The sequence below is a fragment of the Ursus americanus genome, chromosome 6 (genome assembly GCF_024610735.1).
Source record: "Ursus americanus isolate L20-20 chromosome 6, mUrsAme1.1.p, whole genome shotgun sequence".
Lineage (NCBI taxonomy): Eukaryota > Metazoa > Chordata > Mammalia > Carnivora > Ursidae > Ursus > Ursus americanus.
The window spans coordinates 24,911,728-24,937,732 of record NC_142132.1 but is presented as its reverse complement, the minus strand read 5'-3'; the positions used below and the strand labels follow the sequence as shown (position 1 = coordinate 24,937,732).

Here is a 26,005-nt window from a genome sequence, read left to right as displayed (position 1 = left end):
AAGCTGGGCCCTAAGGGACTGTTGCTTCTGCCCTGGACCTGCCCTGACCCCTTTCGCATGACCTTGGGGCAGATCTGAGGTTTCTACCTGAGAGGGACCAGAGACACTGGAAAGGCTGGCCACCCATAATCATGCTGTGCCTTTAAGAACAACGAAAGGCAGCCCACCCTCGGCCAGGCCTCCCCTGGCCAGAAGGCTCTGTCACTGAGGCCTCTTGCCAAGACACACTCCAGCTCACAGCACGCGGCCGCCTCGGTCCAAAGCAAACAGGAGTGGGTAAGGGCTCCCCCAGTGTCTCCCAGTGCACCCCCACAGCCCTGCCTTCCTGCCTGATCCATTCTTCTCGTTTCACCTCTGAGACCTACCCTTGCTCTGCTGCCCATGGCCTTCCCTTCCCCCAGATGGGGCTCTCAGGCTACGGGGGCCCCAGAACCTTCCCTGGGCGCCTGAGGCCTGGATTCCAAGACCATTAGCACAAGCTGCTACGTCAGTTTGGAAGGCTCCGTGGAGTCCACAGCGAGAAGACAGCAAGCAGTGGGCCGCTGCCACCCCTCCCCCAACTCGGATCCAGCCCGCCCCCCTCACTGGACGGGCCCAGAAGGCTGAGGTTATGGGGAGGCACACAGGAGGCAGAGATGGGGCACACGATAAAAATGACAGGTAGAAGAGAACCATGGTTTTAGGCAAGGACTCTAGAGCCAGGTTGCCTGGGTTTCAATCCCAGCCCTGCTACTAACTGGCTGTTCGAATTTGGGCAACTGCCTCCATCTCCTCATCTGTGAAATGGACCTATAGTAGTACTTCTATCTCCCAGCGTCGTAAGGGGTACAGGAGTTAACCTACAGAAGTGTTCAGAATCCGGCCTGGTTCCTAGCAAGGCTCACCAAAGAGCTATTATTGAAGTTGAAGTGTAAGCTGCAGGGGTTTTTAAGGAAGGAACCATGACCTTGATGCCCCTCAGTGACTTGTGCTAGGGCTGGGCAGGGAGGCAGGTGGGTCTTGGGTGTCTGGAGTCTCAAGGGAGTGTGTCTCTTGGTGTCCCTGTCATTGGCCCTTGACTTTGGCAGGTCGCTACTGAAAGCTGGGTCTGGTTCTGTGCCTGACACGGGTGGGGGTGGGGGCCGGGTGAAGCAGAGAATACAAGACGGCACAAGGCCCTTCCAGGAACAGTTAGGCAGTGTGACCCACGCATGGCAGTTGTTGCTACAATGTTTGCTGAAGGAACTATAGACATCAGTGATGAAACTGAGTAGCCAGGGAAGAATTCTCAGAGTCCTGAACTGAACCTCAGATCCAAACTGAGGAGAGGAGGGGAGGGAAGGGGCAGCCTGGTGGGGGGAATAGGACAGGCAGAGTGATGGGAGCACATGTGGCCCAGCCCTGTAATGCACATGATGCTTCTAGGTGGGGATCTTGCCAGAAACTTGAGAGGGGTGCTCACCTTCGACGTCACAGGAGAGGGGTGAGCTTCTGAGAATCCCGTCAGGAAGGTTAGAGCCTCACAAGCAAACGCCTGAAATAATGCTCAGGGTAATACAAGTGGGTTTTCCTGATGGCCCAGGCAAGAGCAAGAGCAGGAGGTAAGAGGAAACAGACTGAGAGGGCACAGCATGGCGAGGCCAGCTCAAGACGGGAAGGGGGTCTGCTGCACTCCTGTCCACGGCCCCGCATTTTCTCTCAGGCAGCAGGGCACCCATGCTGGAAAGTGCTGACTGGGAGGGGGGTGGGCCAACGGACCCTGGGCGGGGATGAAGGCCACACTGAGAGGCTGCCCTCCACAGCTCTCACTAGCTGGTGCTGAGACCAGGTCTGGAGAACTTGACAGAGAGCTTGCCAGGCCACCACCAGGGGTCCTGGAAGACACGGACACGGGAGCAAGGCCAGAGGACACAGCACGGGCAAGAGTGCCAACTTCCAAAGAAGAAGGTGAATTCCACAGTAGAGATGGGCAACCCCAAAGCTGGTTCTGATGGAGTGAAACATGGATGCCCCGAGGGATGGCTGGAGAGCCTGCAAGGGGGTTGTGAGCATTCCCAAGCCAGTGAGGAGCAGAAAGACACAACAGGAAGGAAGGGGGCCAGACCACGCTGGCTTCTGATAACGAGGGAACCGCTGGCCCGGCGGGTCTGGGATGTGTCATAGCTGAGCCATCCAGGCCTTGGAGCTCTCACGACCCCCCTGGGGGCGGCAGGGCTTCGCCGAGAGATTCGCAGCTGAGAGTGGACTACTTCCAAAGAGCGTGTGATGGTTCGCTGGTTATAACCCATGGGGGTTCTGTTGGGAGCCGGTCCTGCTGGATGTTTTAATCGGTCGGAGATGAGGACAGAGCGGCTGAGCTGCAGGCGCCGTTGCATTTACTGAAAGCTGTGCCAGGAACACCCCCTTCTGTCCCCTGCTGCAAAGGTCTGAACAGATGGTAATGACGGGTCAACTGTGACAAGACGGAAAGGGGTAGATAGACCAGAGGACATGTGATCTTATCATCTTATAATTTACTGCGCAGACGTTCTGGTGTGGAAGGAGGGTGCTCTTCACAGCTCTGCCAAAATATCAGGTGCCAACCAGGAGTGTCCCAGGCAGTCGGGTAGCACAGGCGTCCCTACTTGACGGCGAGGATGAGAAAGGTCCTGGGGCTCTGGCGGACTGCAAGTTCAGTATGTCCTCTGTCTGTGAAATCTTAGGTCTGTGAAATCTTAGGCTGCGTGAGGAGCCCCCTGGACTGGGTGACTTACCCAAGGGGCCAGGCTTAGAAGGGACAGCAGCAGGATCAGCACCTGGGTCTGACTCCCAGGGCAGAAACCACACAGCTCCCTTTAAGGACTCCAGCTGCCACTTCCTTTGCAGAAGACGGCCAACACCAGCTGCTCCATTAGTTCCCCAAATTTCCACCTGACAGATGAGCCAGGGATGAGCCAGGAAACCATTCTCCTCCTCTGCTTCTCCACTCCATCAGTGTCTACAAATCAGACTCAGCTCTCAGCAGTCATGGGCGTGGCTCACGCCACCCCCTTCTTGCCCTGCCACCCCCCCCCACCTAGGAGGGGGGCTAACAGGTGGTTTCAGGCCCCATCCCCAGGTTGCCTCTCTCTCTCACCCTCTCTGAGCCCACATGGCAGAGCAAGGCAGGGCACTCAGGCTGATCGTTTTCTGGCTCGAGATTTTACCAAAGGCTTTGCCAGGAGAGAGTGACTTTGGATCAGCATTTCTCAACCTCAGAGGTCTCCACACTATGTGGGGCTTTTGCCATATCCTTGTGCTATGTATGCTGTGGTTCACAGAGTAAATATATATTTAAAGCAACGGACTTTTTTTTTTTTTTTAACTTCAAGAAGATAATTTGTTTAGGAAACTTCAGATCACCACCATGAATAAACAGGACCACCAGCCCAACCATAAAATTACAGAGAACAAAGCAATGTAGGGAATTTGAGCATGCTGGGTCTGAAGGGGCTGCACCTATAGCCTGTTCCCCCCTTTGTTACACAGAGAGATTTCCTGGAGAGGGGTCCAAGACAGTGGGCCATCAAGCCGAGGTAAGTCAGAAGGCTTGGAAGAGAACGGGAACAGGACAAACCCCGGTTCACTGTGTGTTGCGGAAGTATTTAACACTCTCTCTCTGTACCGTCGGAAGTCATGCCATGTACCATGTGTCGCGTGGTCAACATTTTTAGGAAGCCCACTTTGGGCTACAGTGATAGTTGGTCATTCCAAATGACTGAAGAAAGAGGCTGAAGTGTCCCCGTTGGTGAGGCGAGGCTATTACATAGCATGTGCGGACGAGGGTTGTGGCGAGAAATCAAAGAGAATGGAAAGCACCTAGCAGTGTGTCTGGTACTTTATATGTGTGTTTCCAGCCTGGAGAGAAGAGCGGAGGGACCCCTCTGTGGCTGGTGCCCGTCACTGGAAATAAGAGGAGTCATCTGTATTTTTAAACCAGCTTGCTTAGTGCCTGAGAAGTATAGATGTAGGAGTTTGTGTATTTTTTCCCTTTTCTCTGTTTGCCAACAATGGAGGCTTCTTGGCCACAGAACTGAGCTGGCTTTAACTAAAAGCCTTAGGCTGACAACCATCCCCTCACTTCCAGCTGAGTTCAGGCCCTCCTCAGTTGGGGCAAAAATAAAACGGGGGCAATTTCAACTTTACAGACCATCTCCATAAACAAAACAAACCCACTCCACAATTTGTCTAGGGCATTCCTCCCTCCAAACCCTCCTTATTTAATTTCTGGGGAATTTTAAATAGAGGCCTTGCAAAATTCTGTACCGCCTGACGTCAACAGCTCTCTGACAACGTGGATTCCTCGTCGCTGTGTGGGGAACAGCCACCACCAATACTGATGCTTTTCCAGGCCCCTTTCCCAGTTGGAATTTGGGAGCCACTGGTGTCACTCTAGGAGACTGTGGGAGAAGGAGGGTACCCAGGAGCGTCCCACTTGAGGTCCTCTAACTGCGTTTCCTGAACCTCGGGCATTACTGAGCGCCAGACATCAGTGGAGCTGTCCAAGTGGTACCCGTACTAGTGTCTGCTTTAAGAGAAAAATGGAAATACTTTTGTGTTTCAAAAAGGCAGTTTCCTATGCTACATGGCATGGAAAGCCAATATTCCTTGGTGTAAACAGAGGATAACTGGAAAAATGCATACACTGAAATGACAATGCTATAGGCTTCTAGTAAGAGCTATAGGCTTCTAGTAAGATATTAAGACAAGCTCTAGGAAGACACCAAGGCTAAGACCAGGTTTTCTAACTAACAATGGAACAAGCAGGCAACATCCACAAATGTTAACACCACAGAGGTCCCAAACAGACACTTAGCCCTTCACCCAATGCGGAGTGAAAGAGAAGTCAAGGTTAATAACCTTCTCGTGACGGGATTCCATGTCATTTAATGCTGTGTCCACCATATGCTTCTAGGACCCCCTCCCTGGGAAATATCGAGCTCGCAGAAGGAGGCTTGGGTTAAGAATACGCAGCCCCTTGATTCAAATCCAGGCCTGGCCACTAGCAAGCTCTGAGGTGCCAACCATTTACCCTTCTGAAACTCAGTTTCTTCTTCTGAAAAATGGAAACAAAGCCGCCCGGCCTACTTAGCCCTAGAGAGCCACTCTGAAATAACAGATGGGAAAACGCTTCAAAGAGTCTGTGGGCTGCAGGGAGAGGGGGGTGGGTGAGTTATTATTCCACGGGATCTCAGGGGCCTGATGGACTTCTATCCCTGCTCCCCCAATACAACTCACTGTCTGGACTGGATGGTGGCCCGCCCCTGTCTACCAGGGAAGAGAAAATGAACACACCACTTTACAGTTTTTTTTTCAACCTTCCCAAGATGGGTTTCAAAATATTACCCCCATTTTATAGATATGGAAACTGAGGATCAAAATGGCCACACACTGTCTCCCCAATGGCAGAACAGAATTTGAACATAAGCCTTCCATGCAGCCTGGGACGAAATGCCCTCTATCTAGCTTTTTTTGTGTGCACACCCAGCAGACCCCAAAAGTGTGGGTCTCCCGGATCCACCAACTGCTGAGCCCAGGCCTTGTCTTTCAAAGTCACCGCCTTTGCCATGTTCCCGTGAATCCCTGCCAGCTGCGATTCTGCTCTCCTGCCCTTGTGCTCCCCCGGCCCCCCGATCTTAGGTTTGTGCTGGCTGCCTCCCCCTGCTAGACCAAGAGCTCTCTGGGGACAAAGGCCAAGGCTCGCTCATCCTGGCACCCTCTCAAGCCCCGGTCTGGCTCCATGTTTCAGACAAAGAAGGGGCTCAATAAACAGTTGTTGAAAATGAAGTGCCATGACACGTGGGCCTAAGACTTCCTCCCCCTCCCTGGCTTCTCCACCCACACACCGCGGGCTCTCCTGCTTCCTTATCCTCAAGTATCTCTCGAGTCCAGCTCTTGGGGTCAGTGCAGGGTCGGCGGTGGGCTTCTTTCCAACACTCCTCCCTCTGATCCGGGGCCTTCTGCCCTGCTCGAGTCCAGTGTAGCTATGTGGCCCTGAGATGGCATTTCCTCCTCCAGCCCCCCAAATTCATGGCTCACCTAGGAGGATTTGCCCACAGGGACCTGAGACCAGGAGATGTTTGTTGCTTGTTGCCCGTCTTGCCCGAGACTAGCCAGTAAGCTAACGCTCCCACCCGGAAGCTCTCTCTCGTAGGCTGCTTGGATACCTGATCCGGCCATTTTCATTTGGGCCTCTCCCCTCACAGGAATGGAAGAGCAAAGCTCAGGGAGGTCCCAGCCAGGCACCAGGGACAACCCACACCCTGGGTGAGGCTCTTGGAGGAATGCAGAGGGCCGGGCTGCCACCAGCAGCCCCACAGGCTGGTGCAGGCCTCCGCTGGGACTCTGGGAGTCCTGGCTTCTCCTACAGAAAACACAAAGCCCTCTTCCTTGGTGGGCACAACATGGAGCTCTGGAAGGGGCAGCTCCGGAGATCTGCTGCCTCCAACCCCCAGAGGGTGGGTGGGGAGAAGGCTATGCCAAACACAGCTTCCCTGGCCATGGCACCCTACTCCGAGCCTGAGGAGCTGCAGAGAACTCACTAGCAGGCTGCAGAGTCCACAGGGAAGAAGCCGGCAAATTTCCTGAACTCTCTGGGCCTCAGATTTCTCATAAATGGAAGTCATCATACCTGTGCTTTATAGGTCAGTGGTGCTGACTACAGGGAGAAAGGGGTTCGGCTCGCCGCCTGACACACAGGAGATGCTTTAGCGATCCCTCACTCTTTGTACAGCTTCCAACATTAAGAGTCTCTAGAAAGCAGCAAATAGGTTAACTTGAGCCCCAACTACTCTGATCCTGGGATAACCATCCTGGAGCCCCAGCCAGGTTTGTGATTTAGGGACAGGTTCTCTCCCTGAGCTTTTCCGGTCCCGTTTCCCTTTCAGTCTCTCTCCTGTTTCTGGGTACCATCTTGTCTTGCTAGTTCCTAAGAGCTGGTCTAATACAGATCCTACTCAAATCCAAGGAGAAAAGGCCACACTCAAAACAGATAGACCTTAGCCCAGATGCCCCAGAGGTCACCCAGGTCAAGGTGCATCATTCTAGACTTGCACCGTTAGTGACTGGCCAGGCAGTGTGACTGGCACCCACGGGCGCCAATCAGTGATGGAGCTCTATCCTACCTTTACCCTGTCAGTTTCTGGTGCCGCCTGCCCCAATACCCAAAGACAGTCACCACCATGCCCCACGACACAGCAATGACCCTCAGCCCCTCAGCTGGGTCAGAAGTGGGGAACTGTCTGCTTCCCCATTAGACCATCAGTTCCATGACCAGGTCTTCCTTGTTCAGCTCTGCTTGTTTTCTTGCTTTGGTTTTCCCAATCTGCATGAGGGCCAGTCTTTGATCAATGTGCCACATGGTAGCTGATGGCAGAGAGATGGAGAGGAAGCTGGGCAATCACTGGCCTAGCCTGCCCTCCAACCTGTCTTCTCCCAGCCTCCATGGGGTCACTCTACTGACTTCAGGGCCCTTGGAGGACAGACTCCATCCTACAAGTAGTTCCCAGGTGGGGAGGCCTACATGGAGTAAGATAACAGAAATCTGGGGGTCAAGGTGGGCCATGAAGATCTCTGTCCTTTAACAGAGTAAGTCCCAGCAGTGACAGGCCCAAGACATCTCAGCAGAGACTCAACCCTCAGCCATGGCAGGCTAGAACTGCACTCCCCAGTTAGTGAGTAATATCATCATCGTTTTCAGCCCCCTGGCTCCGGCCTATCCCTTAGCCTAGAACGTGAATGTCCCACCCAACCAGGCTCTCACTCCGTTCAGGCTCCCCAACCCTGAAACCACCTCTCGAATGAAGTTTCTCATCCAAGGGCCTTGAGGTGGTGGGATGGCCCCATGGAGGCTGAGAGATGGGTGTATGGAAGGCAGGCTAGGCCCCTGGGGTACAGAATCCGCCTGTCAGCTGCCACAACAGTGCCAACAAGATGCTCTGGCCCCACCAATAGTGGAGGCCTTTGAAGTCCAAGGAGGGGAGTCTGTGTCTGGCTGCACAGTGAGGCAGAAAAATGGGGTTAAACACTTGTAAGGGAGGCACTGGGGCAGGAGCCCTGGATGCTCATTCCCCTTGTGCAAAGCCCCAAGGATGAGGTCAACTTCCTTCCTCTCCTCCAAGGAGCAGTCAGTTAAAATCCTGTCCTGTTGGCAAGGAGGTCTAGGTGTTGGCCAACCCTGGTTCTGCTCCCGTTACCAATGACGGGGAAGCACGCCCCTGACGGTTTCTGTACTCCAGGGAGCAGTAGTATTTACCCCCAAGCGTGAAGGAGCAGAACTGACGCTCACCTAGGAGGTGCTGGTTGAGGGAGGGGAGGGGGTTGAGACGCGGGCCCCCCAGGGTTGGGTTGGGGCTAGAAGTGGTGAGAGCTCCATTCATTTCTTTTCGTTCTTTTTTAAAGCTATTTTCATTACATTTCCACCTGCCCCCTCCTCCTCACAGTGCTAGATACACCGCAAACACACAGAAAATGCCAGCTTACCTACGCAGAAGGGTCAAGGACACTTGGTTGGTGGGCAAAACGGAGGTGAGGATGCCCTACGCACACAAGAAAGACTCTGGGCTTCTCCAGTTCACCCAAGAAGAAATGGGCCAGACAAACCCTTGCTCCAGTATCAGCAGAGCTGGGGGTGCCCTCCAGAGCCTTTGAGACCCCTCACTGCCTTGAATTTTGGCCTCTCTTTACATCCCAGAGCTATTGCTTTCACAGATCTTGTTAAACTTGAGAAGGACAGGGGAGGAGGGGCAAGGAAAACTGCATTCTTCCCCATCAAAGCCAAGAGTCTAAAGTAATACTTCTGGTTGTAACTGATCCCGGCCTGTTTGTGATTACGGTCCCTTGCTCGCTTTCTGGCAGGATGGCCCTGGAACCCAGCAGCAGGCTGAAGGGGAGAGACACCCTTGCTCACTTGGATAATCTTGTCCTCGCCTGACATGACCAAAAACGTCCATCAGCCGCTGCTTTCAGCAGTTCTCCAGGGCAACTCTTCAAAACATTTATTTAAAAAAGGGGGGAAGAAGCCACCCCCAACCCCAACCATGAAATTCCATAACACTAATCATATTCCTTCTGTTACCAGCACCAGCCTAGAAAACACAGCAGCACCCGCAGTCCCATTGGCTGATGCAAATTGAAGGGGAGAGGGAGGATCGGGATTGGAGGAATCGGACCATCTTCTTCTTTTGCCTACCCCCTCCTTTTTATTAGGGGAGAAAACACACACACACACACACACACACACACACACACACACACACACACACACACCCTCCTGCGGCCACAGCACAGAAACGGCTCTGCAAAGCTCAAGACTTTCTCAGCTGTTCTTTCTCCGGAAATTTAATCTGCAAAGCATTTGGCCTCACAAAGCCCATTCCAAAGGTGTCCAGGAGCCCATGAGCCCTGTGATCATCGTTACAAACCCAACGATGTTTGCAGCCAGTGACCCATTTGGCTGCTTAGGAGAGCTGGCTGAAGGCTTGCCAACATGGTCAAATTCCCCTCACCTGCTCCCTCTAAGCTCAAATTGGCTTTTTCTCGGAGCCCCAGGGGTTAGAAGGGACCTTAGGAGCTCTGGAACTACGGAGATGAAAGGCCGGCTTCTTGCCTGGCTTGGGTAAAAGCATGATGGTCATGGGAATGGGGTGCTTGGTATCTGGAACACAACTGTGGCCACTATCTTCACTCTCAATCCCATTTCCATCTGTAAGTGAGGAAAGAGGATGCTCACAGAGGTAAAGTGACTTGCCTGAGGTCACGTGGTTAGTGGGTAACTGAGCTTGGAACCTAGATGCACCGGAGATCCTCTTCTATGAAGCCTGGCACTCCTTCCATGAGGGCACACCACCGCCCGGCCCATTCCTACTGTGCCAAGTGGCAATCCCTTGACCCAGTGGCTCCAGCAAGACGTGGGTGGCTGCAACTGGTGGAAAGCCCCCCAGAGCAGAGCCCGGGCCAGGCCTTGGACAGGCCTGTAGCCAACACTACAGGTGCCAGTGGGGGTCCCAAGACCCCAGGCCTTGCCTCAGGAAACCCTGATCACAGCAGCTCAAAAGATGAGGAGTACACTGAGCAGAGAAGGCTGGGGCCTTACAAGGGCGCCGGTTAGAAGTACAGAAAACAAACAAGAAGAGAGTATCCAGAAACCCCAGGACCGGAGGCCTGGCCAACCTCAACAGCAGCTTCACCACCTTCCTGGGGAGAAAGAAGGGCCGAGGAGGTATAGCCTCTGGTCTGGGGGGAGACCCACAGCCAGCCGGGGGCACAGCCCAGAGAAGCGGTGTTGCTAAACAGCGGGGAGTCCGTATTCTCAAGTAGGGGATCTGAAGATGACCTTGCAGGAGGGAAGTCACAATGTTTGAAAAATCAGACTGTTTGAATGTGTGGGGGTACAGAGAATGTAGCAAGGACCTCTGAGTTTGGGCCTCCAGGTTCTAGCTTTAGCAGCAGGCTGAGGGACCAGGGTCGGGGAGCCTCAGTCAGTAGGGGTTCAAGTTGGGGTACGCCCAGGCCTGAGAGGGCGTCAAGGCCTCAGTGAGGCCGGGAGATGCCAGCAGGCCTCAGAGACAGCTACCTCTATAGCAATGGTCCACAGCTGTGCCGCAGCCTGGCCCTGTACTTGCCATGGGACACTGGGTGGGTGGCTTCCCTTTTCCAGGCTCTGTTCCTCCTCTGACAAAGGAGAGGTTTAGGCAGATGGTCAGAAATGTCTCCATCAGCTTGGTGGGAAAGGAAGGGGGAAAGCTCTCCTTCACCTGACGTGTGGGGCCCTTGAAGGCCCTCGACACACTTCCTTATTAGCCTGCTCATTGCTGGATGAACACCTTCCCGTAGGCCGCCACAGACGCTGTGGTCCAATAGCGCTTGTCAGGCCTCTCTCTGTGTCCTGGCAGGTGTCACCCTGGTTCACCCAGCTTGGAGCCCCTGCCTCCTTCCTGCTCAAGGCCCATCTTCCCCGGGAGACTTTCCTGACCACGGAACACAGGCACTGCCCCATCTCTGAACCCAACACTATTACACGAAAACCCACAGCCTTCTGGTCCTGCCCTCTGGTCCCGCCTGAACCCCAGCAACACCGTGCTGTCTGCCCTGCACTTGGCAGGTATGCTTTCAAAATGCTGGTCACATCGCGTCTGGGCCTTTACCCAGCAGGTAAGAGGGAGCCCCGGAATGCCATCCCCCCAGGAACAGGAAGACAGGGACGGCCGCTGCCTGTCCAGTGCTGCACTCTGATGCTGGGCACACCAGAGGGCACGCGCAAGGGGCTCCACGTGTGTCGACTGACTAGGCAAACCACATCGTCTGGAAGCATTCCCCCCTGGAGGAGGTCACTCATACAGGGCTGAAACTGAAGATGTCATGCGGGAGGGGGGAAGGAGGCAGGATGGCAGCTCTACCTTGGGTCTGGAGAGGCGAGGGGCCGGGACAGGTCTATTTATTTGGACAAAGGGGAAAGCGGAGTAGGCTAGGGCCCTGCCCAGCATGGCCCAGCCTCTGTCCTCATACCCACAGGGCCCGGGTGAGCAGGTCTCACAGATGCCCCCAACCCATCTACCCGTCCAGTCCAGCCCCGGCCATGGGCCTGGCTGAGCCGAACGCTGGAACACGCACACAACTCTTCTGCAGGAAACTTGCCTTTTGACCACTTCTCTCCTATCCCCGCCAGGGCTTTAGCAAGACTGACCTCTGTTCTCCTGCTCTCTGTGGCCTGAGGAACTCACACAGCAGAGCCCTCTGGGGCTTGGCTCTCTAAAGAAGTAAAATCCACAAGCACGAGATACACAAACATCCAGATTTCCAAACACTGGATAAACAGCACGTGTTGGAAGTCCACGCCCTACCTCCCAGCTGTGCAGCCTCAGGGCAAGTCACTTAACCTCTCTGGGCTTCAATTTCCACCTCTGAGAGACAATGCCAAGTTTTGCCCTTCGTCTTCCCAATATGTTTTACAAACTTCATGGTTCTATATCTTGTAAAACATAAAATATTCTGATTCGGAAAGAAGTCACATTGAAAAATGTCCCAAATCCCCTATGGGCAGGTGTGAGCAGGCCGTCCCCAGGTGCCTTTAACCTCTTCAAGGACACCCCCTGCTCACCCGGCCCCAGCAGGGAACAAAGAGAACAAACTCACAGGCTTCAGGCCACTGTGTTTAGAATGTCCCTTAAAACACAAGGTTCTGGGACATGGTGATCCAAGGGCCACTCAGGGCAGTGCTGATGGGCCAGATGTAACAGGAAAAAGGGATTTGCACACCAATTTCAAAAACCTACTCGTGGCTTGCTCGCTTTATGGCCAGTCCTTGGCAGACTCTTTCCCTTAGTTTGGCTTTCTCTCACCTCCCGTGGAGCCTGGGCCACTTCCCCACAATTTAGTCCAATAAAAGCTTAGGGGAGGCAAATGTATTTTAGCATGAGACTAAAAAGTGCCTGCTTCAGAAGGGAAATGTGGAGGTGGGGCCGAAACAATTAAACGAAACAAAAAGCCCCCAAGAATTCCATATAGCACATTTTCAGCGTAGGTAGAAATGACACTGGGGGTTACATGAGCCGCAAGCTGCTCTCCACGTAGTCCCAGTGAACACTGGCTCCCACCAAGCTTCCCAGGGTGACTGGTTTAACTGGGTCACCCTGGCTTTTCCCCGGGATGAGAGCAGGAGTGCAGGTCAGCACGGGGAGCCCGGGGGATGAGGTTATGGAATCGGAAAAGATGCTGATAGCGAGGAGGGCAGTCAAGGCCGCTACCACGAGTGATTCCGGGAAACCCAAGTGCCGAGAATGTAGTATCACACGGCCGCGGGATCGTCTGGGGAAAAACCAAGGGGCGATTTCTCAACCCAAATTCCCTGAGGTCCTGACAAATTATACTCCCCAGAAAGTGCCACAATCGCAGGGTGGAAATCTGTTATGTAAGGGTGGAGGGACCGCTGTGCGGGGAGCTCTTTCCTGGCACTTCAGCCCTGCGGGGAGACCCGTCACTTCTACCGGCGACAAAGGCCCAGGGCGTGCATGCGTGTTGGAACAGCCAGGGGTACCTGGTGGTGCCTGCTCCCTGGGCCCCTGGGCCGGGGTATGTCCAGGGAGGGTAGTGAGGTCACCTGTTGGCTATACTGCAAGACTCCTACCTAGGATATGGTGGCCGTTACACCTGGGGCCACATGCCTAGGCCTGGTACCACCCAGCCTCTCCCACTTCTCTGCCCTCACTCACCACCAGCCTCCCCAAACCAACTGGGGCCTTTGGGTCTTCTTCTGTTCACTGAGCTCCATGCATCCTCAGTAGGAAGGCCTTCAGAAAGCCCCTCCCTGGCCACGCCCTATGCCCCCCCCCCCCACCCCGGCTTATTCATGGTCATAGGGCCCTGATTCTTGTTCTGCACTTTTCAAAATCTCAAATTATTTTCCTGGTTTTCTTGTGACTGTCTCACCACTCCACGGGAGCCCCAGGGGGTGGGACTTTGTTGGCCTCATCACCTCTGACCCCAGCCTGGCACTTAGTAAACTAATACGGATTTAGGGACAACAGATCACGTGAAGAGTAGTCTTGCTAGGGTCTGGGCAGCGTGTGGTTTAAGTGTTCCTTTGGTGTTCAAACCCAGAAAAGCAGCATTTTGGAGATGCCCGTGAACAGACTCAGTGTAAACCTATCTGCCCCCCAAAACAGAAGGCAGCGGGTGTTGCCCTGGTGCGGAGAGAAGCTGGCATCACTCGGGTACTCACTAGAGCTGGATTTCCAAGGTCACTGCTAAAACACACCTTTTACTCAGAAATGACTGTTCAAGGGTAATGGCTTTAAGACACGCTAGGTCCACGGAGCCACCATGAGGTCAGAGTGACCAGCCACCCCGTGTGCCCAACCTGAGCCAGTGGGGGCGAGACACGGCAGCGCCCTGATGGCCACGGTTCCCCCCAGCCGTCTGGCCTCTGGCTCCAGGCAGGTGGCTGGCCCTGGCCATGCTCAGTGCTGACAAGCCCTTGGCCGCCTCCCTGACAACAGCCTGTGCAGATCTAGCTCGACGAGAGAGCAAGGGCCAGTTCTGCGAGGCACCTGCCCCTGCCGCCTTCCTCCCCACAGCTGGACCGCGGCTTCAAGCGCCACCGTCCTCACGTCCCTCTCCGGCTCATCAGCTTCCCGTGGCCCCATCCTTCCTCCCCCTCCACTGAGGCCCAATGTCCACTTTCTTCGTCAGGACACACCTGCTAGAGGCAGCCAGACACTTGCCTTGCTGTCTCAGCCCCAGCAGGCCCAGCCCTCCACCTGGGATTCCCTCATGTGGACCTGGAATTCCTTCACCTCTCTGCCTATCTAACCCCTTCTCTCGCCAAGGCCCGGCTCGATGCCTCTAGGCAGCCCTCCCTGACTCTGTGAGTCCCCCGTAGTTCAGCTCCGTGCCACACAACAGAGCCACAGAGTGATGTCAAGCCAGCGTGAGGGGTCACGGGTGAGCCGGTCCTCTTCCCTCAGCCTTGCACGAAGCTTGTGACCTCGTGAGGATCCCGCCTCTGGGTCACCAATAGGAGCTTGACTTTTGTCTCCAGCTCTTCCTGTCACAGGTTAGGGTATGGACAGCTACCCAAGCAAGGGCTCTGAAGGTGCAACTCTGGTCTCCAACATGGTTTTGGGGCTTCCCTGACCTGCAGGAAGCACCCTGTTTGCCCTACCCACCTTGCAAACCAGCAGGGCTGAGAGACTCCTCAGACACTACTGAGTGCAATCCATTCTCTGGCCAGGCAGGGAAACTGAGGCCATAAGAGGAAAACAGGCGTGCCGTGGGCCCCGAGATCAATCTGTGGCAGGACTGCCCTCGTCCAGCAGTCTTCCTGGTGACCACCATGTCCTGAGCACTTACTGTGTGCCAGGCCCTGCACCAAGCACTGAATTCCTCCCGAACTGGCATATATCAACCCTCTGGCTGTGGGTACAATTATCCCCACTTTACAGGTAAGGAAACAGACGCTCAGAAGACCCAACTAACTTTCCCAGGCTCACCACTAGCGAGTGCCAAGTCAAGATGAAAACCAGTCTTATCTAAGTTGAAGTCCCTGTTTTTCATCGCTAGGCTATCCTGCCATCTCAAAACAATCTCCAGCCTGCAGTGAATAAAGTGGGCTAAGGGGCCCCAGGTGGACTTAGGATGCCAGCTTCTGCTCCTGGATTTATGCTCTGCGGCCCTTTCCCTTTGCAGCCAGCTTTGTGAAGCAGAGAACTGCACGCCAGAGACAGTCTTAGACCAGAATGGACTTTGGAAATTGCTGATTTGGCTGATGTAGCAGGAACGTGCACGCACTATACTTAGGAAGAGAAGAGAGGTCAGAGGACCAAGGCTGTCTGACAGCTGAGACAGGACCTCATGGGGACCAGTTACCACACGCAGCTGGCAGCTGGCTCATTGGAACCAAACTCTTAAAAGGCTATGGCAGAGCTTAGAGTGTTAGTTTACTTATCTGCAATGCAGGCTACAATAAACCTGCGTTTCTAGAAACAGCCTATCCTGTCTTTATCAGGATAGCTCTTTTCTAGGGTAGCTTGGCAGTCTGAACGAGCGATCGGATGGTTCCTCAGTAAGCACATGGTCTAAGCCGATGACACAGAAGCTACATCAGAGAAGTCCACCAAAGACGTCGCCGATCTGCAAGGTTGCCCCAGCCTCACCATACAGTCCACCCCTTAAGTGTCTGGAACGCTCTCACTGAGTGGAGTCTAAACTTCATAAGGGCAGGAACCTCATGGCTATGCACCCAACCAGCACGGGGCCTGGGACGAAGGAGGTATTCAAGAACTGTGAGATGAATGAATGCGCGGATAAATGAACACTACGTAAGTACTTTTCTCCCTTATAAAAAGCCCTTGTAGAACCAATTATAACAACGTTCATCAGGAAATCTCAAAGTAACAGAAGAGATACATCCGTCAATGTTGAAAAGACTCCAACTCAAAACACACACGGCTGGAGAATGCATTATCTTTGACAGGACAAAACCATCACGACCCACAAATCTGAGAGGAAAGCTTCTTAGCTTGTCTTCTCTGTCAAACAATGAACGGTTACATCCGATGCCCCGTCCCGAAAAGCCCACGCAGTGTGCATCACTGCCCCCGCTGCCCCCTTACACTGGTGAGGAAACCAAGGGATTCCTACGCGCATCACGAAGTCAGGGTAGCATGAGACCTTAAACCTAGTACTCAGAGTCCAGATTCTTTGTTTCTCCACTACACACACAGCCGCTAAACAAGTGACAGGGTTTGCAGCCCAACACCTTTTTGGGTACCTGGCCCCTCTATCTGTCCTTTAAAACCTGCTCTCCAACAGCCACTGCTGAGGAGCTTGGCCGGGCAGCCATGCTTACACCCCGCAGGGCTTCTCCCAGACACAGCTGAGTGGCCCAGGGCGGGACACCTGATCTAAGGTCTGCCGGTTCACTGGCTGGCCAGGAACCAATCGGATTCAGAGTCGAACTTCAAATTTTGAACTCAGAGAATGGGACATCACAGTCAGGGGGTGGCAGTGACTGCCACTGAAAAGTCTTGCAGTCTGGTCCCTACAGACCAACAGCAGATGTTAAGTGGACGGGAGCAGGAGGCAGGCCGCTCTGCAGGGAGAAGACCCCTGGGTTTGATGTCTACAGGGTATACCCAAGAGCGAGGCAGAGACAAGCATGGCTGCTCTGGCTCGGGCCAACTCTCTGGTTCCCATGAGGCTGGGATGTACTTCACACCGTCTGGTTCAGTGAGATTTTTCTGCAGCCTTTCAGGAGTCTCTCGAGCAAGTCTGAGTGGATTTCTGTCCTCTGTTCAGTACTCAGTTGGGACTAAAGCGGTGATTTTTGGAGGGGATGGAGATGTGCAAACTGCCCAAGGCTGAGTGTTCTCACCTGTACAGTTTCTCACCTGGATGGACCAGGGGAGCTCAAAATTCCTTGCCAGCACAATGCTTTGGTCTCAGTCCTCTAGCTCTGTGCTTCCGAGGAAGTTTAAGAACTCCCACTGTTATCACGCTGGGGCCAGGAAAGAAACAAAGACCCAGAGAAGGAAAGCAGAGGCAGGAAAAGAATGAGCATCTGGTGACTTGTAACCCCCCGCGTTGGCCCGGGCCTCTAGTCCTAAGAAGAAGGAAGCAATCCTGGAAGATTGGAGACAAGCTTTGCTCAACACAGAGACCAGAGCAACTGGCACACTGCCAGAAGTCAGACCAGATTATACCTGCTTGAAGGTGAAGCCAATGTGGTCTTTGAGGCATAAGAATGTCCCACAAAGGAGGTGTCTCAGGTACCGCTCTCTGGGGGAAGCGTGGTGGGGTTCCCAAGGACAAGATAACAGTGGCTTGTCAAAGCAAGCAAAGCTGTTTAATCTTTCTGCTGGATTTGTCCCTGTTCGTGAATAGAGAAAAAGAGTGCTTTCTGGCTCGGCCCCAGGACCATTCCTTGATCAAAAAGGCTCTCCCTGAAGCCACTCAGGTCCCACTTTGGGGGTCCTTGACTTCTGTCCATCTACATTCCCGGGAATAGGCCTGTCCTCGGTGCTGGGTACACATCAGATCCTCTTGGCTATTGCTTGGCCCAAGTTCCAAGGAACAATTAACAACTGGAATTCCCACAACCTATGCCCACCACGCTGGAAGGTGGACACAGAGTCATCCTTCTGCAACGATGTTCCCGGGAGACCTGTGGTCGTCTCACCCAGCCCGTGTCTCTCCCCAACCTGCAGCGTCTCCAGCTTGTGGCGGTCCTACCTGGGATGAGCCCGTTCTCACCTTCCCCCCCCACGTCCTCGTCGAGGGCAGAGATCTCAGCTGTTGGACTCTAAGAAAACGACTTAACCTCTCAGCCTGTTACCGCAGCCACAAAATTGTTAAAGAGCCTTCTACTGCAAGGGGTCATGTCCTGATTCCAGTAAAATGATACCTATCACATGGTACCAGGTGTTTACTCTGAATTGCCTTCCAGACACATCTCTCTTTAGACCAATGAGATTACAGAGCCCTGGCACAACCACACCTCCAAATCGCTGGGTGGCTGCGGTCCCAGCCAGAGGGCTTGGATGAGCAGCCAGAGGTTGGTGGACCCCTCTGTAGACACTCTACTTGAGGGACGTCTAGCCAAGAGAGAAGGGGACACAGGCAGAGTCCCCACTTTCAGTGAGCAAGGCAAGGCCCCTGGGGGGTGGGGATGGTGCTAAATGGGGCTACTGCCCCAACAATTGGAGTGGAAATGCCTGAACACGCCCACCATGTCCCAAGGTCAGAGGCATAACAATTGCGTCTTTGTTACAGAGTTCCAAAGCCTCGCTTACCACTGCTTCCAAAGCCCACTTACAGGGTGCACAACACAGCTCCCCTCCCCCACCTCGGCCTTCCAGCATCCTTCAACGGGGAAACCACTGTCCCAACGATCTGCAGTTTGGTCCTCCTGCTCTCTCCCCTCCACCCACTTAGTTTCTCTGGTTAAACGGGTTGTATACTCCAGGCCCCCTGGTTTCTGCCAGCAACAGATAGTGTGGGTTTGCATGGGGAACATAGCGCTCCAGGGTCCAGGTGCAAACGCCCGCTGCTGAGCAGCTCTCTCCACCGACAGTAAAGACACAAAAGTCCTGGAGAAGGAGAAGAGCCATGTTCAGGGAGGCTCTATCTGACTAGGCCCTAAAGAGGCTCCCAGCCATGGAGTTCAGACCTGAGAAGAGGGCTTAGGGGGATCATTACTCCAGTTCCTGCTTCTAAGCAGCCACCAAATTATCTCCATTTTACAGAAGGGTTAACTGAGGCCCAGAGGGATTAAGGGACTTGCAGCCACCCAGCCAGTAGGTGGTGGGCAGAATCCTGCTTCCAGGGACAGTGGCTCCCTCTGAGGGTCTGTGAGTCAGACTGGGGAGTGAGGCTGCTTGAGCCCCCTCACACAGCCATCAGGGACTCCTCTCAGGAGCAGAGGTGTCTCTATGCTTTTTCTAGGCCCCCCACTCTGTCAAGGCCTCCCCACCCCCCGACTAGGCAGGACTTCCAAGTATTCCTAGAATCCTGGGTATGGGATGGGAAGGTAGAGGAAAGACATCCCTGGGAATCAGAGTCCCCGAGCATGCTGACTTACTTTGGTATGGGTTCTTCCCCATCCTGGCCAGTGGCGGGTACCCAGAACCATGGGGGTTATATAGTTGTGCTGGTGACACAAGGCAGGGGAGGTGGCAGGAGGGTCTCTAAGCCAGAACTCTACTTCTGAACAGCCCTGACCTTATACAGAGAAGTGGGCACATCTCTCCCCCCGGAGCAAGCTCCAAAACGTATCTCTCAGCTGGCGCCTCCAATTCCACCATCAGAGATCCCTTCCTTTGGGTCCGGAGGTGCTCAGGGTTTCTAGAGCCAGGCCCTTGTGACAATGCCAGCTTCCCGGGGGGCAGCGGTGAGGGGTAGGCAGGGTGAGGGGTGGGGACGGGTAAGTAGGGCTGGTACTAGGACAGAGGCTGAAGGCAAAGGTGTGCAGGCAGGAGACCAGTGCGGGCACCTGGGTGAAGGGCTCAGGCCTTAGGCTAGGGGTGTGGCTCCGTCGGGTAGGGACGGCCTCTGCCAACCACCTTGCCAATGACTCCAAGCACAAGGACAAAGCCTGACCTCTCTGAAAGGTCTGTGAAGACCCCAGACCCAGGAGGGCCAGGAGTCTGACCTGTGCTGGCATCACAGCTCTGTTCTCAGGGAGCACTGATCCTGGGCCTCCTGCAGCAGGAGCCTCAGCTCACCTCCCCCAGGAGGTCTGCTGGGATTTCCTCAGCATCTCTACAGCTACTTGCTGCTCAAAGGCATAGGAACCAGGGGCCCGGGAATGTCCCTGTTCTGCTTTCGCCCTCAGAGGACTCATTTCCCCTCAGTCTGTCTGTGCCTTGGTTACTCTATCTATAGAATGGGTACAGTCAGCCCTTGGTCTGCCCTCCTTTCAGAGCTCAAAATATTGGAAGGGAAAGGAACTGAGTAGGACAGGAAAAGGAAAACAGGCCCCTCCCCTCTGGGAGTGTCCAAATACTGCCCAAAGAGGATCCCGTGCAAGGGACCCTCCCCTGCAGCTAACTGAAACCAAAACAAAACACCCCAGGAACTAATTCAAGCCCCAGCAGGATATGGGCAAACTGCTGAGGGATGTCTTGGCCTTGCACCTCAGACTGACCCATTCAGACCCTCCTTTCTCCACCTACAGAGACGCCTGCCACACTTGTGGCCCGGGTGAGGACCGTGGAACCAGCAGCCCCTGGAGAGCCATGGGCAGGGCCCCAGACGAGACAAAAGCCTCAGCTCCCAATGACAGGGCGCTGCCATCGGGCCCTCCCTGGCCTCCTTATCCCCCTGTCTGGGCCCTCTTCCTAGGTCCTGGCGGCCTTCAGCTCTGCAGGAGGCATTCAGCTCACCACCCAGACACTAGCCAAACCCCACAGGCCTAGCCTTTCCTGAGACAGCCGGCCAGGGGTCCAAGAACCCTGGCCCCACAGTGACGTCATGGCCGGCCTTCCCCACCAGCCAGTCGGCTTCTTCGCCCCTGTCTGGACCCTGGCTTGGCAGATGGCGCCGACAGGGTAAGCTGCCCTAAGGTGCCCCTGAGCCGGGAGCCACCTTCCCTGGAGCCTCAGTGGGCACGGGGACCCCGAACAGGGCTGGGCCATTGAACTGGCTTCTGCCACCCTGGCCTCGCACGCACACAAGCCGGTTCATTTCCCTGGGCTGGGGAGACATTCCTCCACCACCAGGCAAAGTGCTGGCCTGCAGCCCAAACCAACAGGGGAAACTTCGGCCTCCTCAGCCCTCTCCCCCACCAGATGGAAATAACGTACAGCTGCAGAGGTGGGGGAGGAGGTAGGGAACAAAACCAGCCAGACATCCGTCTGTCTGCCCGTCCATCCCGGGAGCCAGGCCGGCCATCTGGGCACTCACCGCTCTCGTTCTTCTCGATGACATCCACCACCTCCCCGGCCTGGAGGCTCAGCTCCGAGTTCTCCTGCTTCTTATAGTTGGACACCACCACGTACTGTTCCAGGATCATGGGCTCGGCGTTGGTGTCGGCACCTGGCGAGGGCAGAAAGCACGCGGTGAGCCAGCGGCCGGCCATGGCCCCGCGGCCGGGGCGCCCCCTGTCCATCGGGGGAGGCTGCTCCGTCGCCAGCGCCGCTGCCGCTCCGAGGGGCCGCCCGCAGCCAGGGCTCGCAGCTCGCCGGGCCCCAAGGCCAGGCCATATAGCAAGGCCCCACACCGGCCCGCTGCGCCGCGGGGACCGGGGGACATGGGGAGCCGGGCCGGGGGAGGGGGGACAGCCGGGGCCGAGCGGCGGCCCGGGAAGCGGAGAGGAAGAGCCCGCCGCTGCGATGAGTCAGTCACAGCCCAGGACGAGCGAGCGGGAGGAGAGGCCTGGTGCGGACGTGGTCTCCCCAGACCCCTCGGCTGGCAGGGGCGGGTCGGGAGGGCCGCCCATGAGGGCTGAGGCCGAGCAGAGGAGAGAGAGAAAGGCAAGGCAAGGAGGAGGGCTCGTGCCTCTCCCCCAGCCCCTGTGAACCCGGGGAAAAGAGGCAGTGGTCCTCCCCTCGGGAGGGAGAAGGAGCGAGTAGGAGAGAAGTCTCCACAGCCCGGGCCCAGGCGAGAAGTCAAGAGGGTTTGAGGCCGCCAATCACTGGGGTTTACTCTCAACCCTTAAATAGAAACACATGAGACCCATCGAATGAGGAGCCAGGGGTGGAGGCAGGGGAGGGGGAGGAGGGCCGAGACTGTTTACTTGAAACCCAAGAAGAAAGTCCCAGCGCCAGCAGCCAGGCGAGCCCAGCCTGCCCCCTCCAACCCCCCCCCCCCCAACTTTTCCTCAAGTTCAGCTCACCAAGGCGCTGCCACTGAGCCCAGGGCCTGGTGCAGGCAGACCAGCCTTAGGCCGGCTTCACTCCAGTCTGGTTGCTGCCTTTTGGCCACATGGAGACTGATTCAGTCTCCCTCTACCTTCTAGTGCTGGGCCTTGTAGTCAGGCTCTGGCAAGTGTCCAGTCACCCTCTGGCAATTGAGGGGTCAAAAGATGGAGCTCTGCAGAAGGAGGGCAGATGGGCTAGAGTCTCCCAGAGGTGGGGACAAAACACCTAAGACAGGGCATGCCCTGCTAGGAGCTGAAAGGAACCACAAACCAGAGACCTATTGGTCACCTCCTACAGGAAGCCTTCCCAGACCACCTGCAGCCCAAAGGGAATTCCTAGCACACTTTATGTGTCTACCACCCCATACATATCTGTCAATCTCCTGGAAGGCTAGGGGATTCACACCACCTGCATGGCTATAGTAATGGCTGAGAGGGTCCCGAGGCTTCCTATGGCTCCCATGGTGCTTTAGTCTACAGCCACATTCCTTACACGCCTAAGTCTAACTCGGCACATGTTCTGTGTCAGGCATGTACCCTGTCCCATTTTATCCTCACCACGACCTTTCTACCTTCTCATTTCACAAAAGACAACTCAGAGGCCCAGAGAGGGCAAGAGGCTTGCCTCAGCTCACACAGCTGCTATGGAGAGAACCAAACTCACTGTTTTAGGTTCAAGCCCATCCCTCTTTCCATTAAAGAACTGCCTCTCTGATTTCTATTTCTAGACACTCATTCTTCTAGCACAATGATCTTCAACTTGGCTCCACAGAATTGGCTGGGGGGCTTTTAAAGAATACCAAAGACTGGGTCCCACCCGCAGAGGTCCAGATTTAACTGGTCAGTATTTTTTGGACACTCCCTCCTCCCCTGTGGTTCCCAGGTGCAGCAGGGCAAGGGGAGAGAGGCACTGCTTAGAGCTCTGGGTCTTTCCATGAGGAAGGCCCCATCCCACCCAGGGCAGGGAGCAATGGAAGGAAAGAAACTCACTGCCCCTGACGGTTTTCTCCCATGAGGTGTGGGGCCTGCAGCCCCGGCTCAGCCCTCTGGAGCCCCAGAAGGGACCCTGTCCCTGCTGAGCCCTGCCACATGGATATGCGCACGCACAACCCCAGGCAGCTCCACCAAAGCCAGGATCGGATTTCAGGCAGAAATGCAACCAACAGCTGGGCAGTAGGGCCAGCCCACTCTGCACTCACATGGGGCCAGCTTTTGCGCCTGCCCCTGCCAGCCGGACAGAGGCAGTGCCGGGCATGGTGCTGACAGAGACTACCTCCCACCGTGCCCCTGGGGGGACGGCAGTGTCTCTGTGGCCAAGAGCACCTCTGCAGTGAACCTAACACAAAAAGGTCCAGCCCTTGCCCTTTTACAGGCACTCCCTTTCCAGTTTGTAGGGAAGGAAAACTCAGGCTTCAAACAGAAAAGAGGAGTTCCCGTGGGTTAGAGAGCTTCCAAATCCCAAGAGCCCAGATTATACGGACAATTAACAGCAGACCCTCAGGGGCTCACTCACGGTCAACACGATGCCAAGCACCCAACTGCATCATTTTGCTGTCTTGCTGGATCCTCACAACTACCCTATGTGGTAGGTTCTGTTACAGACCCATTTTATACATAGGCAGACTGAGGCTCATGAGGGTGAGCAATTTTCCTAAGGTCACACAGCTGGGACTTGAATCCACACCCACCAGACAGGGGGTCGCTGGTGTTCTGAACTTCTCTACTATATGCCGCCTGCAGAGAGCCATTGATCCCTGGTTCCCAGAGGGAGCCTCTTCACCCTATCTTCCCACACCCAGCACACAGGTGGTGTTTGATAAAGACTGGAGTGTGGGTTCTTTGTTGGCTGTTGCTACATCTGTTGAGCAGACCACAGGGCCCAGTAGGTAGCAGGCATTCAGTTAGTGTTTGCAAAATGAATGAAGGAAATGAACAAACGGGCAGACAGATGATCGGAGTGACTTCGTGGCTCGTTTTGAGCCATTAGAGCTAAAGCAGGCAGGGCCTCACCTCTGACATTCAGGAAAACTGGACAACTGTGGAAGGGGGAAAGGGGAGATGGGGAAACAGAGGCACAGAAGAGCAAGGAGCGATGAGTTTGTGGCCAGAAGCTGCTAGAGAGGACAAGCTGGGGTGCTGGGCAGTGGAGAGATCTCAGCTTACTTTAATGCAAGCCAAAGAAATCTGAGGCAAGATTTCAAAGAGGGGAAAAAATCCCACCTCCACCGTCCTGGCCCCCCAGCCCCTTGGAAATTTGGCCTAAGCTTTCTGAAGACTGACATTTTGGGACACAGGAAGGAAAGAGAATGTTCTCCAGGGATTCCAGAGCACAGAAGACAGGAGGTGGCACCTCTTGGAGGCTGCTCCAAAGGCTGTGGGATGGACAGATGGACACACAGACACTCCGCCCTCCTGGCTGCTCTCCCCTCCCCCAGCACATGCAGACTCCCAGCTCCCTCTCTCTGGCACGTGCCTCTCAGGATGTCGCCTGCCCAGGGCTGCCCAGGCAGGCATGTGCGGCGAGCAGGTATCCAGATGAGAGTGGATTACTCGGCAGGCGGGCCGGTGGGTGATGTCATCCCACAGAGGCTGCTCTGGATCCCCTCCCAGCCAAGGCCTGGAAAATTGGGGGCTGGCGGAGTCAGCCCAAAGGAGGAGGAGGGGCAGGGGCAGTGGATGAAGCCTCTCATCTTTAGATAGGAAGGGTCTGACAGAGGCACGGAGAAGGGGTGTACCCCTTCTAGAGAGGAGAGCCCCTCTGGGGTTGGAAGGGGGACTTTGTAACAGTCTTGTCCAGGCATGGGCCCCTTGTTACTCAGAGCCCCTGGCGGGGGTCTGGAGGTCTCTGGAGCCCTTCCCCACACCTGCATTCCTCCAACTACCACCTGGATGGACGCCTGGCTCCGACCTGATGCTGCCTGCCAACTTAAACTTCGAAATGAGGCTTCTGCCAAGTCAGTCCCCTGCTCCAAAACCTTCAATGGGACCCTGTTGCCTACAGAATAAAGGCCAAATTCAAGCTCAGTCTTTCTGACCATCTGAGTTCCCCAAGCTCCCTGACACATAACCACCCTGTTCCAGGCCACATTCCTGAGTCAACATATGTACTGAGGGCACCATGTGCCCACCACACTTACCTCCGAGCCTTTGCCTCACCTGTTCCCCCATGCCTGGAATGCCTTCCTGTCTTCCACCAACCCCAATTCTACCCAACTGTCTCTGGCCCTCTAGGAGCTGTCTGATTTTACTCCAGCCATGGTGTTCACTCCTGGCCTCCGCTGGATTTGTTGGTGGGGCACTGAGCCCCAGTCAGCTGTGTGCTTTAGACAAGAGTCTCCCTGGTGAGAGTACTTGCCCCAGGACTGATGCCACAGGGCACTGGCCTCAGCTGCCTGTGATTCATGATGCAAAAGCAGAAGATTCAAGTCTGACAGTCTGAGGTCCAGTCCTGCTTTGCCCTTACTGGCTCTGTGACCCTTAACCTCTGTGACCCTGTGACACTTAATCTCTCTGAGCTTCAAGTTTCCTCATTTTAAACAGGTACAGTACCAGTACCTACCCTCAATGGGTTGTTCTGTGCATGGAACTAGGTGACAGGGTTAATGCCCTATGTAAACTGTAGACACTGTTTATAAAGCAAACAGGAAATGGGAGATTTGGGGAGGAACAGGAGGGCTTCAGCTTCCCCTGCAGCCTCAGAACCAGCAGGCAGCTCAAGGCAAGGGCCACAGGCGCCAGGAAAAGTGTGGCTGCGGCTGTGTCCCTGAAACATTCTCTCAAACCACATCTCCTGGCAGGCAGTGGATCCTTGCCAGCTGGAGAGCCCGATCAGAGCCCCCTGGGCCCACTCAGGGGAGGATGCCAGGCTAAGCAGCCCCAGGCCTCTTATCTACAAGAATCCCCCACATCAGCCCCTTACCTCTGAGTTTCCTGTCTCATGCACTCTTTGACATTCCAGATGGGGAAACTAAGGCCCAGAGAGAGCTGGCGGCTTGCCTAAGACTCCAGCCCTGAACTCCTAGTCTGGCTGGTTTTCCCCAGCCCACACTGCTTCCCCTCAACCTCTCACTCCAAACAGCTGGGCTTATCCTGAGAAGCCAAGCCCTGTGGTGGCCCCCGCCCCAGGCTTCCCATGTTCTCAGTGACCCCCCCAAA

The 26,005-nt window shown here is 55.1% G+C and overlaps 1 protein-coding gene across 3 annotated transcripts in view; it reads right to left on the bottom strand.

Moving 5' to 3' along the window:
• The window catches only part of SH3PXD2A (SH3 and PX domains 2A), a 226,573-nt gene that overhangs the window by 32,583 nt on the left and 167,985 nt on the right, over positions 1-26,005 (bottom strand). For all 3 annotated transcript variants that reach the window (XM_087862734.1, XM_045803038.2, XM_045803039.2), the window contains one exon: positions 20,896-21,027. In XM_087862734.1, coding sequence (XP_087718860.1) covers positions 20,896-21,027 — 132 coding nt within the window. The remainder of the gene's footprint in view (positions 1-20,895; positions 21,028-26,005) is intronic.